The sequence below is a fragment of the Hyperolius riggenbachi genome, chromosome 1 (assembly GCF_040937935.1).
Source record: "Hyperolius riggenbachi isolate aHypRig1 chromosome 1, aHypRig1.pri, whole genome shotgun sequence".
Lineage (NCBI taxonomy): Eukaryota > Metazoa > Chordata > Amphibia > Anura > Hyperoliidae > Hyperolius > Hyperolius riggenbachi.
The window spans coordinates 251,464,022-251,482,600 of NC_090646.1; the positions used below are offsets into that span (position 1 = coordinate 251,464,022).

An 18,579-nucleotide genomic window follows, 5' to 3' on the forward strand; every position below is an offset into this window, starting at 1 on the left:
TGTGAACTATTAGTAGAAAATATTCATAGAAAAATTAGTAGATTTTACATTCTGTACAGCCAATTTTGTGAATAAGAAAACGCAAAAACACGTACAACATATAGTCACTATTCACCACTATTAAAGGAAACCTACAGTGTATTTCTAAATATCTAAGGCCCAGTTCACACTGGCACTGATGGAAAAATGATCCGTGTAAAAACTGATCCATGGCAGGGATCAGTCACTTTTCTATCCGTGACCCTTTGTTCCGTTCGCACGTGATCAATGTCGAAAAATTGCTGCAAACCCACATTTTGTGGACCACACAGCGGAACGGACCGAACTGATACACTTCAATGGACTATTTTGAACGGATACTTTGGTTAACATTGGATCTGTTCACATCCGTTCTTGTCTGTTCCGTTATGGTCCACCCCCCCATTTGGAATGATTGCGCAGCACCCAACATTTACTCTGCTTCATTTAATGTTCTCCATCAGCAAGGGAAGGGAGAAATATGCAACAACTTGAGACATGACATCTGCAGCTCAACACAATAACAGGCAGGCTGGCTGTGACTCTGTGACAAACAGACTGCTCACCCTCATTCCTCAACAGTCAGGATAGCAGTGCCACCTCCTCCCTTCTGCTGTGCAAGTCAAATGAAACACTGCTGCTCTCCTGTCTACACCCCCTCCTTACTCCTGGTCAGATTCCTCACACAGCACAACAAGCTGCTTTTCCCCGATGATGACCTCATCAACACACTCACTCTCCTCTCACTTCTCCTCCCACTCTGATTGTATGTTGTAAGTGTAAACACACAGTACAAACACTGTAATCTCTGCGCCTGATGCAAGTGTTTCACCTTGCTTCATGAAAGAACCGGCCCTGGCCAGGATGTCTCATTACAATTGTGAATTCTTTTCAGAATGCAGTACCACCGTGCAGTATGCTACACCCACTAATAAAACACAGCACTCATTTAGATACTATAGAAGCTAAACCACAGTTATGCCAAAAATGTGTACTTCTCACAGCCAGCCTTAGAATGCACACACTATCTCCTTTTCCCCACTCTGTTTATTTGAGAAGAAATCAGGCAAGTACAGAGAGCTGAAAACCTTCTTACTAGTGCAGACAGAGAGTATAAAGTGCAAATCGTGTTATGGTCAGGTTATGCTAGCAGAAGTACTGAGCTATGCACACAGCTCAGTGACACTGCTGGCTGGATGAGAGACTGTTGTCCTACATATCAATATGCGGCAAGACACATTCTTTTTATGGCACTGCATTGTAATCAGCGTGAAAGGTGCTATTTACTGGAAAGGGATACCCAGCCAGTGACACTGAGGATGTGGTGTGGAGCAGTGTACAGCAGGCAGTGTGCATTGGCCCCTAAAAGAAACATTAAGCAGACATATTGCAGTTAGCAAACCTCTAAATCAAATAGAATCTGTATAACTATTAGAATAATGCTGATCTGCTCTCTGCAAAATGTTATACTAAACTGCAAACTGTCACATCAATATTCAATTTTGTCAGCTATTAAATCCGCGAGATGCAAGGCTCATAGTTGGATTAGCGCAGATCTGCATGTTTAGTCTTATACAGTTTTATGATGCTGCAGTTAAAAAGAATTAGCAAATAATCATAAGAATGTGCATATTAAATTGTGATGTACATGATATATATTTGTTTTAAACTTTCAGCAATGTCAATAAAATGTTCAATTCGTATGACAAACATTCCTAAGAAAAACAGTGACCTGTAGTTTGAACACGACAGCCGGCATCTGCGCTGTAAGAGACTGGTAAACACAGATAATTATTTACACAAATGGCTGAACATCCAATTTGCCACAGGCCTCAGCCAGGCTCTGCACGGCTTATATTAGTCCGCAAAAGCACTTTGCCAAATCATGCTGCCAAATGACGTTATTTTCTTAATACCAGCACACATTCTGCAAATTCGAATGGACTCTCTATATAGAGAGGTATAACAGTTGAAATGTTTGGCTGAAGAATGAAGGTTAATATGCTATTCAGTTGGGAAATATGCAAGCTGTGTCCCAAAATGTTTTCATTCTAGCAGGCCAATTAATTATACAGACGTATAATTTCACTTAGCACGGAGTTAGAGGGAGAAAAACATACTTATTTGCCCATGGATGTGCTTTAGCTTTTCAGGCCCTTGTGCAAGTCTGGGCAGCACCATGGCAAAATGGGGAGTGGCGATAAGCAAAATATTCTCCTAACGTGCTATTAAGCCCTACTCAGGAAGAAGTTAGTAATAGCAGATCAAATGTTCTAGCAGCTGTTCCCTCAGATAAGCAGCAGTTGTAATTATTGCATTATTCCCTCGTCTCAACTGCTGGCTGAAGCTAATTTTGCTTATGAGGAGAATTTTTCTTTCATCACTTCTTAATACTCTCACCTTATTAAAACTAGCAGTAGAATATTGTGCCGTGTTAGCCATCAGTAAAAGCAAGAAGTTTTGAATCAGGATGATACCATTTCAGAATCAGGATGGTATCATCCTGATTTAAGACTTCTTGCTAAGACTGAGTCCCCAGTCTTAGCAATCTCCACCAGGACAGTAACTGTATGCTGCCTTTATGCTCTTTTTATCTATCACCCATTTATATATTTTTTAGGGTTTCCATTAGAACTCCAGTTTCTACCATGTCCCAATAACATAGTGGTTAGATAACTGGTATCCCCACAAAAGTTGGCCCTGGACTGTAGTAGGGAAGAGACGCTAGACTGTGAAGCCTAGCCTATACATTATGACTTATCGCTTATCACATAAATCATTTGCACATAAACATAGAACAAAATTCCCTTACGTACTGTCACTTTCTTTAATACCACACTTATGTAATACAACTACGCCACACACAGATTTCTGATTTGTGCTTTTCATCTCTGTCATTTCTAGTGTGATACTCCTGTTTATTGCCTGAAGAAGCGGGATTGTGCCTGCGAAACGTGTTGCCAATTGTTCTTGGAGTATGTGGATAAATGCTTTTCTACTGAAATCAACAGTTTTGTGTCTGTGTTGGGTAGGCTGGTCCACCACAGCCTCCCCAAACGTTTTAAACGTTTTTAGTGAATTTTATCCTTCCGGTCCACCACTTTCACTTTTCCACTTTCAAGCTCTAGTGTGTAACACTTCAAATGCTGGTCTAGTAAAAAAAAATGCTGGTTGCATACAATATGCTGTAAATAATGTTTTAAAGCAAACATGAAATGCTGGGTTATATTCCGCTTTAACTTTTCAGCATTCTGCAATTTAAAAATTACCAAAAAGTAGGTGAAAAAATAATGCCAGGAAATAATTTTTCATCTTCTGTTTACGTAACTTTTCAGTACTGTCAAAATTATTCAGAGTATTTTCTTCCTGGTTGGTGGCTTAAAAAGCATATCACTGATAAAATGTGAAAATATCACCAAGGAGAAAACTTGGAGAAAAAGTGAATTGGATCAGGCCCAGTGTACTAGTTAATTCAAATGTTAGGCTCCTTTCACACTACGTCCTTTGTGTTGCATAAGTCAGCTCACTGCTTATACAATTCCATAGATATGCTGACCCTTCTCCGTTGTAATGGATAATGTTATATTAACTCACTGCATGCAGGCTTTGAATTATCTTATATGGTATAAAGAAGTGTCCATTTTAGTTCACACATTATAATGTGTGCGTTAAGCAACGTGCAAGGTGTGAATCCAGCATTATGGACACAGCAAGTATGTCTGGGCACACACTACTCTAATCCAGTGCCACTTGCCTATGGAGTTCCACAGGGTTCTGTACTATCACTGTTACTCTTTGCAGTCTACATGCTACCACTGGGCAAAATAATCCAGAACTATGGCCTAAGATACCATTGTTATACAGATGACACACAACTATATATGTCCTTCAAGCCTGGCACCCAAGACCCATCAGCATCCATAAATGCGTGTCTAGTGGATTTACAAAATTGGATGAACACCAACTGGTTGAGGCTGAACTCTGAAAAACAGAATGTTGGTGGTAGGTGGTCCACACATGATGGATAAAGTTCAAAACGCTCACCACCTCAAACTAGCAATTGGGGGAGATACTGTATAGTATAAAGACTCTGTGCGAAACCTTGGGGTGATCCTGGATGGAAATCTAAAACTCAGACAGCAGGTGTCAGCTGTCGTCAAGTCTTCCTTCTTCCATCTAAGAAATATAGCGAAAATCAAACACCTTATCCCAGCTGAAGACGTACCTGCCCTGGTTCATGCATTTGTATCCTCCCGCCTAGACTACTGCAACGCCCTGTTCATCAGATCTACAGATAAGGTTCTGCGCCCCTTACAGCTAGTACAGAATGTTGCAGCCAGACTCCTAGCCAATACCCCCCGCAGCTCACACCTCACCCCAGTACTGCAAACTCTTCACTGGTTGCCAGTAAAATGGAGAATCAATTTTAAGATCTGCCTGCTGACATTCGAGGCTCTAAACCACATGGGACCCAAATACATAGCGGATCTATTGGAACTTTATGCCCCTCCACGCACCCTCCGCTCTGGCAAAAAGATGAAGCTGGTTATTCCCAGGATACACTTAACATTTGGTGCCCGGGCCTTTTCCTATGCAGCCCCTACTCTATGGAACTCACTTCCACAATCAGTATGAGATGCTCCTTCTCTGGACAGCTTTAAAAAAAGGCGCCTCTGTACATCTCTACAAATTAAGATATCCACCCTTGGTGGATTCAGTGGTTAGTGCCTACCAAAAGTGGTTCAAAGAGGGAAAACTGGTGGGTCGTTGGCACCCAAGACTCTTGTCCAGCAATGCAAGCGGCAATCGTGGCCACGTGAGCCCACTATAATCTGATTGAATCTCTGTGGCATATGCTGAAATCAACAAGTCAGATTTCTGAAAGCCGCATTTTCCAACTAACAGTTGCCACTAGACCCCTTCAGTCATTTTGGGGAGCACCTGTCATAAAATATTGCAGCTGATTTGCCAGCAGAAGAGAGTCCTACAACATACTAGACAGGTTATCTTAACGTTTAGGCTAAACAGGGTTTATATCAAAAGTAGAATAATAATAATAACAACAGGTTTGCTGCTGGATAATCTTGCTCAATATTGTGAAATCTTTCAACAAAACCACAAAAACATACAGTGTCTCATACAGGTAGCATGACCCCAGGGAGGTAAAATGCGCAATTGGGCAGAATTTTGACATTCTTCACTTAGGAGTCTACTCACTTTTGTTGCCAGAGAAAAGACAGTTATTTTGATGAGACAACAAATTTACACTCCTATAGAAGCTGTACATTGTCTATTTTACATTGTAACAGTGTCATATCTTCAGTGTTGTCCCATGAATAGATGTAATAAAATATTTATAAAAAAGTGAACTCACTTTTGTGAGGTATTGTATTCACTTTAACCTCTTTGCCGGTTATCCCGAGCTCAGCTCGGGGTAACCTGCTCAGGAGGATATCTCAGGCCCCGCTGGGCCAATTTGCATAATTTTTATTTTGTTACAAGCAGCTAGCACTTTGCTAGCTGCTTGTAACTTCCGATCGCCGCCGCTCGCCGCCGATCTGCCGCCCCGAGTTGCTCCCCCCCGCCCCAGAGCCCTGTGCTGCCTGGCCAATCAGTGCCAGGCAGCGCTGAGGGCCGGATCGGGATTCCCTATGACGTCCCGACGTCCATGACGTTGGTGACGTCATCCCGCCCCGTCGCCATGGCGACCGGGGAAGCCCTGCAGGAAATCCCATTCTCAACGGGATTTCCTGCATACTCTGATCGCCGAAGGCGATCGGAGTGGGTGGGGGGATGCCGGCGCTCAGTGGCTATCATGTAGCGAGCCCTGGGCTCGCTACATGATTTAAAAAATTAAAAAAATTAAAAAAAAGTGCGGCGCTGCCTCCTTGCCGGATTTTTTAGACCGGCAAGGAGGTTAAATCATTAAAGGAGATTGTGTGGCTGCTCTGCTGCTCCCAGTCCAACATCATTGTGCAGCCTCACTCCTTAGATAACAAATCTTAGTGTCATAAACCGCAAAGATGAGTATTAGCAGAAGGGTTGGGCAACAGAAGTCTTCTCTTGCTGTTCTAGTAATCCCTGCAGCTCGCAGCAAAAACAGTCACAAAATAAGAACCCGCTAGCATTCAAAGTACTTTCCTGTTTTGTGGACTTGCCTGACACCCAAAAACCAGAAGATGGCAGGTCCTCCTTATCATCATGAGGTGGGTGAAGCTACAGCAGGCTACAACATCATTCCCTGACCCTTGTTTTTCTTGCTAGGCCAATATTTTTACTGTAAATAAATTAAATTAGATATAATTTCAACTGTTGTTACTTAAAAACAGCCCTTTCAGTTAGGAAATGTATTTCCCATGACAGGTACAAAACACATTTTATTCTCTTTTTCTTATAAGCACTAATTGCTTGGTTCTCATTTTTAAATAAGAAGGACTGAAGTTGATCCAAATCACTGGGGCTGATTTAGACAAGGCTGCCAACACTGAGCTTAATCAGGCAGACATTGAAGCACAGATGCTGACAAGCACATAAATTCATGGTAGTCATCCCTTAAACACATTTTTCAAAGATAGGAAAGCTTGTTTATGTGGCAAAGAAAGACTTTAACTTGTGTTTAAGTAATAGAGTTAAAAGCCTAAGGAAAGGAATTGAAATCCATATTAGGTTCTAAAGTACCACCATTTTGCAGTGTTTCCCACCTCCCAAGATTTGATACATTGGCCTTACCCAATTTACTTTTTCACCTAAGTTTCCACTTAGGAGATCATTTTCATCTTCTGCTTAAATTAAAGAGGTCTAAAACCCTGACATAATATTCAACAAAAACATGTTTTCCTACTTTTTATATGCCATACGGTTATCATATTTGCATTTTTGCATAAGTATTATTATTTATTTTGAAATTATAGGTTCCTGAAAGTACAGTTTTTTTGTTTTGTGAGCGGACTTTGCATTTTATTAATAACTGGTTTTATTCATTGCTATATTGCAGGCAGTCATGCTTTCAGTGTCTCTCTGTCTCCAGCAGCTCCTGCACAGTCAGAGAATGTGTCACATTCCTCACTTGATACATTTAAGTAAACACAAGATAACATTCTCTAAAGTTCAGATGCCTCTTTCACTGCACTGAACTTTCAAGCTCTGTGTATAATCCTTCAAATGCTGGTCTAGTAATAAAAAAAATGCTGGTTGCATATAATATGCTGTAAATAATGTTTTAAAGCAAACATGAAATGCTTGTTTATATTCCGTTTTAACTTTTCAGCACTCTGCAATTGAAAAATTACCAAAAAGTAGGTGAAAAAATAATGCCAGGAAATAATTTTTCATCTTCTGTTTAAATAACTTTTCAGCACTCTGCAAAAGAAAAAGTAGTTGAAAGAGTACTGTCAAAATTATTCAGAGTATTCTCTTCCTGGTTGGTGGCTCAAAAAGCATATCATTGATAAGATGTGAAAATATCACCAAGGAGAAAACTTGGAGAAAAAGTGAATTGGATCAGGCCCAGTGTACTGGTTAATTCAAATGTTAGGCTCCATTCACACTACGTCCTTTGTGTTGCATAAGTCAGCTTACTGCTTATACAATTCCATGGGCATGCTGACCCTTCTACGTTGTAATGGATAATGTTATATTAACTCACTGCATGCAGGCTTTGCATTATCTTGTATGGTATAAAGAAGTGTCCATTTTAGTTCACACATTATAATGTGTGCTTTAAGCAACGCGCAAGGTGTGAATCCAGCATTATATTAAAGCATTAAAGTGTACTCAAGGTGAAAATAAACTGATGAGATAAACAATTGTATTTATCTTCTTACTCCTAAAAATAATATCCCATAGTTTCATTTTTAATAAACATTTCCAAAGTAGATTGAAAGTTTTATTGTCTTTCCTCAATGGCAGCCTATTTGGTGTCCCAGAGTTAAAATACATGAACTATTGACCTTTTTCTATCTCTTACCGGCCTTTAGAAGTTGTATTCTGCCAGGAAAACTTTTATGGTTGAAATGTACTTATCAGTGAGGTTTTACTATATTCCCGAAAAGGTACCAACAAGACAAAAGCTGTCACTTGCATGACAGAAAATTAACTCTTTCAGGCAGCAAACTAAAAAAAAAAAAAACCTGTTTATTGTACTGTACATACTTATGTTTATCTTAATATGACACATCCCCTCAGGTACACTTTAAAAAAAGTGTTTTTAGGGGGTACTGTTAAATAATTTTGGTTTCTTTTGCCTTCAGGTATCCACTGCCTTACTAGGAGTTTAGTAGTTTGGAATGAATATAAGCATTTCTTATGTTAGTGAGGTGGGACATCGCTACAGCAGCACACATACACCAATTTCATTTTACTAGCAAACAGAACAGGTATTCTTATGGCAAAGGTTCAGCACACTACAGTGCAGCCTCAATAGAGACAAGAGATTAATGTGCCAGAATTAAAATATTTTTTTTGCATCATGCAATCCCTCCCCTGAAGCAGAGGGTGCACACCATCCACATTCACTAGCGTTTTTCTGTGTAAAGGTGGCCATACACTTATAGATTTGCGGCAGGTTCGACTATCAGATAGATTTCTGTCAGATGCCTGTCAAGTCGAATCTGACAGGAATCTATCTGATGTGTGCCACACACTAGGAACAGATTTCCTAGATTGATCGAAATCAGCTGCAAATCGATCGATTTACTGATTTGAAAGAATCGATTTCTGATCGATCAATTTAATAGAATCGATCGATCGATGGCTGAAATCGACCAGTTTATGGACCCCTTAACTCAATGTGCTCATGTAACTCAATGTTTCACATCGAACGTAAATTTTCACATGCAGGAAACAAGCTTGAAGTTTGTTACACCTTTTCCAATACCGCATGTTTCTTATGTATTTATTAAATTGGCTGCTGTGGAAAAACGTAAACATTTTACACATTGGTGTGGGGAAAAAACATGCACAGAAATACGTGCCTGTTTTCCATGCATACAAGTGTGAGCCTGTCCTTACAGTTGGCACATAACAGCTGAAAAGTGCCAGTAGGGTCTCTCATCAACATGACCCCATTGTTCTGTACTTTGTTTAATGAGTGCTTTTTCACTGCACCTGCCTATGTATATAAATGTGGGGTCATTTATTTACTGAGAAAGAAAATTAAGCGTTCTCAAGATGTTGCTTCTGAAAATATAAAATAGGTAAATAAAATGTATTGTCAAGAACAACAATTCTTTTTCTGTCCTCTGAAAGAAATTATTTGCAGAAAATCATGCTGAGGCTACAATGGCTGACCTCTCTTTCTGAAAATGTTAGCTGCCTGGCTATCGTATTGATCGCGAGTTCAAACATTTGTGGGTCACTCTTATAAAACAAGTGTGTAGATAAGGTGACTGACATCTACTGCCTATTTTTTCGCAGTGAAAGGTGACACAGACTGATAGGCAACTGCCATTTTCCAGGTGAGAACTGCAATAGCAGACTTAGTATAACACTTAAAGGACATATAAGGCAAATCAAAAAACTATGTTTACTTACCTGGGGCTCCCTATATACTGTATATACAAATATATTAAACACACATCCACTTACCATGCTGCTCATTTTAGAGGAGGTTGAAATTGTTCTCTGTTTCCTAAAGTGAGCCAGTTCTTCTGAATGTTGCTCCTTTGGTTTAAAAGCCATTCTGCCGCCCCCTGCTGTACCCTCCGAAGATGACCGCAAACGTCTCTCAGAGTAACGCCCATCTCTGAATGGGCTGAAACTGCTGGAATAGTTAACTGCAAGCAAACAAAAATATAGTTTATGTTTAACAGAGCAGACCTACCTTTGGTATATAACAGTTACACAGAATGGTGTGTGTGTATTGCTACATTGTCGACTTTCATAGACAAGACAAATAACATTTATATTTCGCTTTTCTCCAGGTGGACTCAAAGCACCAGAGCTGCAGCCACTAGGATGCTCTACATGCAGTAGCAAGGTCTCACCCAGGTCACCTGTGTCGGACTCAGAGCCCTTAACCAGTAAACTACCCGGCAATACCTCAATTTTTTGAAATAAGAAAGAGGGACATTTAAAAGACAGAATAACATGCGTAAAGTTTTACCACACGAGGAGTAGAGCGGAATGCAATACATTATATGGAATGGATTACGTACTACTCATCATGCAGTAAGACATTATGCATGTGATTCTACTTAATGCTGTTTAGTGCATAACCCCATGGTGTCTTTGTTGCACCATACTGCACTGACATGAACTATTGGATTGGGTTTCTATTTTCTGTTTTATGAGTTTACAGTTATACCCTTGACAGTACAATTTTCTTTTACAAACATAAATATTTAGATTTGTCAAATCCACCCAACACCGGTTTTTTTATTATTATTTCAGATGAATCTAGTAAGATTCAAGTGGGCTGTGGGTCTAATTGTTAAATGGTAAATCAGCAGGCATCAGGATAACTGTAAAGGCTCGTACGCACGTATGGCAAAAGCACGTGTCCAACCCAACAACATGACCAACTGCACGACCAAGCGACCAAGCGATTGCACGACTTGTATTTTCCATGCACCACCCAACTGAACGACCAAACTGCCCATACTGCACATGCAAGTGGAATGACGGACTGCACAATATCAGTCCCACAGTCGTGAGAGTTGATCAGCCGGTTGGATTGGGCAAACCGTATATTATCAGTCACTCGTCTAGTCGTTTATCACGTGTACACACGCCTGACTATTGCCCAAAAGACCAAGCTTAGGCGATAGTTTGGCTCAGGCGGAAAAGTTGCATCTGTGTACGTGCCTGAGGAGAGTCGGACATTAGGCAGTTTTAGATATACAGGTATCTGACACCCAAGTAGGCAAAGTGTCAAAATGTTACTGCTGTTTCTGCAAGGAGGTTTTTTCTACACATGTTTGTGATCTGTGGCCCACCATCCTGATGCCCCAGCTATACTACTGATGCTGAGTTGAAGTGAAGAGAATAAAAGTCTGTGTGCATTAAGCCTCATCTACACATGTAGATGAGGCGGCGATCCGGCGGCTCGATTAGCCGCCAGATCGCCTCTTCCGCGTCCCCGCTCGCCGCGCGTGTGTCAGATTCGATACTCTCTCGTCCCCGCGCCGCACCGCTTATCTTCCGCTCGATTCCCTGCCATTGTCCCCTCGCGGGGAACGAGCAGGAAATCGGCGGTGAGGAGATCCGTTCTGTCAGATCTTATCAATCGAGCCGCATCACCGGCTCGATTGATAAGGAACATCGGCGCCGCATCTACGCGTGTAGATGCGGCTTAAGCTTTAGTATATCATTGGATAGAGCAGAAGAGCAAGATTTTTTAAGATTAGGTACCTAATTTGTCCAGCATGCTCCCTCTAACATGTTCTCTATGTGCAAAGGCAGAGAAGGAGGGGAAGTGTTATGGAGAGTATAATAGGGGTACATGTAATGAGTATACATTTGATTGTTTGCATATGGAGAGGTACCAAACCAGGAGGCTGCATATGTCAGGGCTGGTTCACACTGGCAATCGCTAAACGCAAGCGGAATCGCCTAGCGATTTTGTGAAATTTTTTTATATCGATTTTCTAATGCTTTTCTAGCGCTTTCGGGTTGATTTTGTGTCCAGTACAAAAGCGATTTTTGAGCGATTTCAGAGTGTAGCGATCAGCCAGTGATTGGTGGGTAGTAGTTTTTAATTGAAAAATTATGAGAAAAGCACTCAAAAATCGCTGCACCTAAAAAAGAAAAAGCGATTTTGAAGCGATTATATACTTATAATGGAAACGCTATCGCTTCAAAAACGCGTTTGCGATTCCTAAAATCTCAAATCGCTTAAATGAGAACAGCTCCATTGAAATACATTGCTGTAGCGCTTTTCCAGTGATTTGCCTGATTGTCAGCGATCCGAAATTGCTATAAAAGCGCCCAGTGTGAACTAGCCCTCATGGAGCTGTTAAAATGTAAATGTGTTTTAGCTCAGTTCGCACTATATCCGCTGTGCCAGGTTTGGATGCAAGGACAACAGATTCAAAAATGATTGATCAAGGGTTACAATTATTTAATTTGTGCCAGTTCACATTGACCTGTTCAGTTTGGGCCAGTTGCTGTCTACTATGGAAAAATCCGACTGCCACATTTTCTTGAAGATGGATTCCGATACCATTCCTCACATGGATGGCATTCATCCGCTCTGAAGTATTGTTGGACTTTTCAATGGACCTTGCCAGTGATACTGCACATCTGTCAGTATAAAAACAGTGCCACTCCAGCGTAGTGTGAATTCAGCCTTAGTTATACTTTTTTAGCACACTAACAGCTTTCTTCATCACACTAGAGATGGGCCGAACCTCCGATTTAAGGTTCGCGAACCCTGTTCGCAAACTGCCGCGGAAGGTTCGGTTCGCAGGAACTTCCGCAAACCGCAATAGACTTCAATGGGGAGGCGAACTTTGAAAACTAGAAACATTTCTGCTGGCCAGAAAAGTGATGGAAAAGATGTTTCAAGGTGTCTAACACCTGAGATCTTTCAGTGACTACAAGAGGGGAATTTTTTTTTCAAAAATACCTTATAGTTTTTGAGAAAATCAATTTTAAAGTAACTCCTTCTGACCGTGGGAAAATTAAGCGCCCGCCGACTTTAGCAGTTAATAGCAAAGCCGCTTTGAAAGCTAGAAACACCAAACTTGCAGAAAATGTTAAGGAGAACAGTGGGAATAAGAGGAAAAAAAATTCAAAAAGACCTTATAGTTTTTGAGAAAATCAATTTTAAAGTTTCAATGTAAATTCTCCTTCTGACCGTGGGAAAATATACCCCGCCGACTTTAATGGTTAATTGCAAAGCCCCTTTAAAAGCTAGCAACACCAACATTACTGGGAATGTTAAGAAGAACAGTGGGAACAAGAGGAAAAAAACATTTTTCAAAAAGACCTTATAGTTTTTGAGAAAATCGATTTTAAAGTAAAAAAAAAAAAAGTCGATTCATAAAAAAAAGAACCGATTCATTAAAAAGATCCGGCTCATTCAGGAGCCGTTAGTATAGCAGAGAATGCGTCCTCGGAAGGACGTGAAGCTGCTGGCTCCCGCTGCTGTCTCTCCCCACCTTCCTGCACCTGTCAACCCCCACCTAGGCTGGCACTCAGTGCACCCATGGTGCAGGCAGGCAGGTGAGGAGAGACAGCGGGAGCTAGCAGCTATGCGTCCAAAAGGACTTTTGGATGCATTCTCTGCTATGTGGGTGGGGGGCTTCGGAGATCTTCAATCAACTTAATAGAAGATCGCAACATAAGAGGATACAGTTCGTTGGATCATTTACGAGGATATTGCCGTGGGAAATTTTAATTAAAGGTAAAGGTAAGTATTTCTGGTTAATTAAGAAAATTAAAGGACTTTTTTCGTGGTTGTGTTTTTATTTCATTTAACCCTTTGTGGAAATGGGTAAGGGGTACTTTGTACCTCTATACTCATTTCTCCTGGGAGGGGGTGGGGATCTGGGGTCCCCTTCTTAAAGGGGACTCCCAGATGCCACCATGAACCCCCCCAGGGAGTCGTCACCCCCACCTCCTCCTGGGGCACCGGAGGTGGGGAAGAGCCCCTTGTCCATGGATTGGACAAGGGCTCCGGGGGGGGGGGGGAGGGGAAGGCTCACCCCCCCCCCCCCCCCCCGGAGCCCCCCATACCATGGACCATGCGGGATGGTATAGCTCAGGGTGCGAAGCCCCAGTCGGCCGGGGCTCCGCATTCTGGCTATCCCAGCTTGCATGGGGGACAAGGGGTTACAGAGGCTCGGGAGGGGGGACCCCACGTCATTTTTTTTTTTCATTTATTTCCCACACTCAGCACATAAAAATAATAAATATATATATATATATATATATATATATATATATATACACATATATATATATATATATATATATATATATATATTTTTTTTTTTTTTTTTTTTTAAAGGACTTAACGAGGCCACAAGTATGAAAAAAGTTAAATACCATTTCATCATCCAGATCCATGGAGGACGCCATCTGCGCCCCCACGTTCATTCCGCCATGGCACCCGCAGTAATACCGGCCCCGGTCGGGTCCCGACCCCTCCAAACGGGTCGGGTTCTCATTCCCCCCTCAATATGGCCGCCACAGATTGCCGCGGCTGTGCACTCCGCATAGATGCGATTGCGGCTGCGCAGCTCTTGGTCCTCCTTCCGATGCGTCCGATGTATGCACGCATATTGATGACGCGGCAGGAGGAGGCCCTAGAGCTGTGCAGGTGCAATCGCGTCTGTGCGGACTGCGCAGCCGCGGCAATCTGTGGCGGCCATATTGAGTGGGGAATGGGAACCCGACCTGTTCGGAGGGGTCGGGAGTCGGGACCCGACCGGGGCCGGTATTACTGCGGGAGCCATGGGGGAATGAACGGGAGGGCGTCCTCCATGGATCTGGATTATGAAAAGGTATTTAACTTTTTTCACATTTGTGGCCTCGGAAGTCCTTTAAATATTGTTTCCTGCTATCTTTTTAACATATCCTGCAAATTTGGTGTTGCTAGGATGTAAGGGGCCTTTGCTATTAACGGCTGTTTGGGCCGGATTGGGGATGATGTGTGGGCTGAAATGCCAGGTGACAGGTTTCCCCCCAGTTGAGGTAGTGACAGGTGTCCCCCCCCCCAGGTTAGATAGTGACAGGAGCACCCCCCCAGCTAGATAGTGACAGGAGCCCCCCCCCCATCTAGATAGTGACAGGTGCCCCCCACTTAGATAGTGGCAGCTGCCCCCCACTTAGATAGTGACAGGTGCCCCCCACTTAGATAGTGACAGGTGCCCCCCCAGTTAGATAGTGACAGGTGCCCCCCCAGTTAGATAGTGACAGGAGCCCCCCAGTTAGATAGTGACAGGTGCCCCCCCAGCTAGATAGTGACAGGTGCCCCCCACTTAGATAGTGACAGGTGCCCCCCCCCCAGCTAGATAGTGACAGGTGCCCCCCCTAGTTAGATAGTGACAGGTGCCCCCCACTTAGATAGTGACAGGTGCCCCCCACTTAGATAGTGACAGGTGCCCCCCCCCCCAGCTAGATAGTGACAGGTGTCCCCCCCCCGTTAGATAGTGACAGGTGCCCCCCCAGTTAGATAGTGACAGGTGCCCCCCCAGTTAGATAGTGACAGGAGCCCCCCAGGTAGATAGTGACAGGTGCCCCCCCCCGTTAGATAGTGACAGGAGCCCCCCCAGCTAGTGACAGGTGCCCCCCACTTAGATAGTGACAGGTGCCCCCCCAGCTAGATAGTGACAGATGCCCCCTATAGCTAGATAGTGACAGGTGCCCCCCACTTAGATAGTGACAGGTGCCCCCCACTTAGATAGTGACAGGTGCCCCCCCAGTTAGGTAGTGACAGGTGCCCCCCCAGTTAGATAGTGACAGGTGCCCCCCCCAGTTAGATAGTGACAGGAGCCCCCCAGTTAGATAGTGACAGGTGCCCCCCCCCAGTTAGATAGTGACAGGAGCCCCCCAGTTAGATAGTGACAGGTGCCCCCCTTAGCTAGATAGTGACAGGTGCCCCCCCAGTTAGATAGTGACAGGAGCCGCCCCAGCTAGTGACAGGTGCCCCCACCAGTAGCGAGCCCATTACCTCTCTGTCCCCGCGGGCCTCTCCGGTGTCCCCGCTGGCCTCTCCGGTGTCCCCGCTGGCCTCTCCGGTGTCCCCGCTGACGATGCCGCTGCTGCCTCACAGATCAGACCTCACAGATCGCGGCGACTGAAGCAAGCAGAGCGCGCGCATGACACCCGCGCGGCAGAACGTCACATGCGGAAGTGAGTAATGATTCACTTCCGCATGTGACGTACTCCATGCGGGTACCATGCGCCCTCTGTTTACCTCAGTCGCCGCGATCTGTGAGGTCTGATCTGTGAGGCAGCGGCAGCGGGGGGACATAGGAGAGGCCACAATAAGAGGGAGCAGGCATGGCGCCCATAGCGCAAGCCATGCCTGCATCCCAGGGAGACGAGCGGGCCGCAGCAGGTGGCCTGGCGGGCCGGATGTGGCCCGCGGGCCGCCAGTTGGACAGCACTGGCATCAAAAGAGGCCTCTGGTTGGGCTATAACTAACTTATGGCTGAACAGTTGATTACACACAAAATTAATATAATTTTGCCTTCTGGTATTTTCAAAAATTCAGCTTTAAAGGACCTGTGTCACGAAAATCTTTACATTTAAAGAGACACTGAAGCGGAAAAAAAATGATGATATTATGATTTGTATGTGTAGCACAGCTAAGAAATAAAACATTAAGATCAGATACATCAGTGTAATTGTTTCCAGTACAGGAAGAGTTGAGAAACTCCAGTTGTTATCTCTATGCAAACAAGCCATTAAGCTCTCCGACTAAGTTAGTCGTGGAGAGGGCTGTTATCTGACTTTTATTATCTCAACTGTTCCTGGACTATTTACTTTTCCTCTGCTAGAGGAGAGGTCATTACTTCACAGACTGCTCTGAAAGACTCATTTTGAATGCTGAGTGTTGTGTAATGTGCACATATTATAGAATGATGCAATGTTAGAAAAAACACTATATACCTGAAAATAAAAGTATGGGAATATTTTCTTTGCTGCTAATCTTCTAGTAATTATTCATAGTACACAACCAATTCACTATATCATATTTTTTTTTCGCTTCAGTGTCTCTTTAAAAATAAATGTAAACATATACAAATAAGAACTATGTTTCTTCCAGAGTAAAATGAGCCATAAATTACTTTTCTTCTATGTTACTGTGACTTACAGTAAGTAGTAGAAATCTGACAATACCAACAGATTTTGGACTAGGCCATCTTCTCATGGGAGTTCTCAAGGTGTTCTTTATTTTTAAAAGCACTTAGTGAATGACAGATGCTCCTTCCAACTGCCAAAAAAGTGTGTGGTGAGCAGGGAGGCTGACCAGCATCTTTGTATAAATATTTTTTCAGGGAATGTCTAAAGGCTATACTGAGAATTTTCCATGAAGAGATAGACTAACCCAAAACCTGTCGGTAATGTCAGATTTCTACTACCTACTGTAAAAGACAGCAACATAGGAGAAAAGTAATTTATGGCTCTTTTTACTCTTATTTGTACTTCTTATTTGTATGTATTTTAAATTTTAAGATTTTGGCAACAGTTCCTCTTTAAGTGAGCAACTGTAGCTTCCCAATATGCACCACTCCTGAATATGCAAATCATCACTTCCTGCCCCTGAAAGCAAGGTAAACATCCAGAAACGCTGGTGTATAGTGAGCCAATAGCTTATATTATGTCAGTGCCAAATCAATCCCACAAGCACACAGCCTGTTTTGGGCTTCCTGGTCGTCATCAGTGCATGGTATGGATTGATATGGCTCTATGGGATAACACTTGGACCAATACTACAGAATACTGAGATAGCATTGCGTTTTAGTAGCTCTTGTAGCCTCTTGTACTTTCCTAGAGGTTCTGGTTCACCCCCAAGCTATCTGGGTATTCTGTTTATCCACAAACACATCTGATTACAAGCCTTGCTGTGGCTGTTATCCACATGAAAGGCTCAATGTTCTTAATAAATCACTGGATAGCAGAGATATATAAATCTACAATATTCAAATCCAAACTGCCAGATGAAAAGAAGCGTATCCAATTGGTGTTCTTATATCAGGGGTGACAACTACTCTTGTGCTTCTATCTAACCATTGTAATTCTCTGAATGCTTGCTTTCAGCATATTGAAATAATGTATCATCCCATTTAATATATTTTCAAAAGCCTTTTCATATGAAAGCCCCATCAAGAATTGCAAAAAAAACCCCATCCATTATACTTGGCATATTATCTCTAAAACCGATTCAGAATTTATTCACTGGTTCCTGTCTAATTAAAGCCGAAAACATGTTTGATGTTGTAATTGGAGGCAATACTGGGGTTTATGACAGTTTTTAGCAAGACGGGGTAGATTCATTAGCAAGTTATATGAGCGCAAAAATCTAATCAAAATAGATTCTTTCTGCTTCAAGTTGAAAGAGTTGTGATGATGCTCAGACATAATGGTTTCTGAAGGACAGAACTTTGAGCCGTCTGGTCCATGTATATTTCAGTAGCCTTGTGTATTCCTTATTTACATAAAGGATTTATCACATAGTAGGAAGCAAGCCTGGGGTGTGTTATTTGTAACTAATGTCACATGACAGGTGACCACTGTATGAGCGTGTATAAGCCAAAGTGATAACCAAAAAGGCCTGGAGCTAAATAGAGCGAGAGGCACTGAATCCGTGAGCGATCAGCGGCACCGTGGGCTCAATTCACAAAGCAATAATACATGTGTTAAAGTCAAATATCTGAAAAATCAAAATTAATATACCATCAAACATTTTTTTAAAATGGTCTCATTTTACTGAACACTTTTCCAAATGTCAATTCGCAAAGGTTGTTAACACTTGCATAATTTCAGCTGGCGGGGTAAATGGCTGCCTAGTGAGGTAAATTACTGACGTGGGAACCAATTATCTCAAAAGCGCTAATCCACAAAGCATAACTCGTAAAGTGTTACAAGTGAGGTGTTTATTATTTTGCC

General features: G+C 42.6%; 1 protein-coding gene across 7 annotated transcripts in view; it reads right to left on the bottom strand.

Moving 5' to 3' along the window:
- CCSER1 (coiled-coil serine rich protein 1) overlaps nt 1–18,579 on the bottom strand; it is a 1,139,724-nt gene that overhangs the window by 936,587 nt on the left and 184,558 nt on the right. For all 7 annotated transcript variants that reach the window (XM_068232582.1, XM_068232600.1, XM_068232592.1 and 4 more), the window contains one exon: nt 9,604–9,791. In XM_068232582.1, coding sequence (XP_068088683.1) covers nt 9,604–9,791 — 188 coding nt within the window. The remainder of the gene's footprint in view (nt 1–9,603; nt 9,792–18,579) is intronic.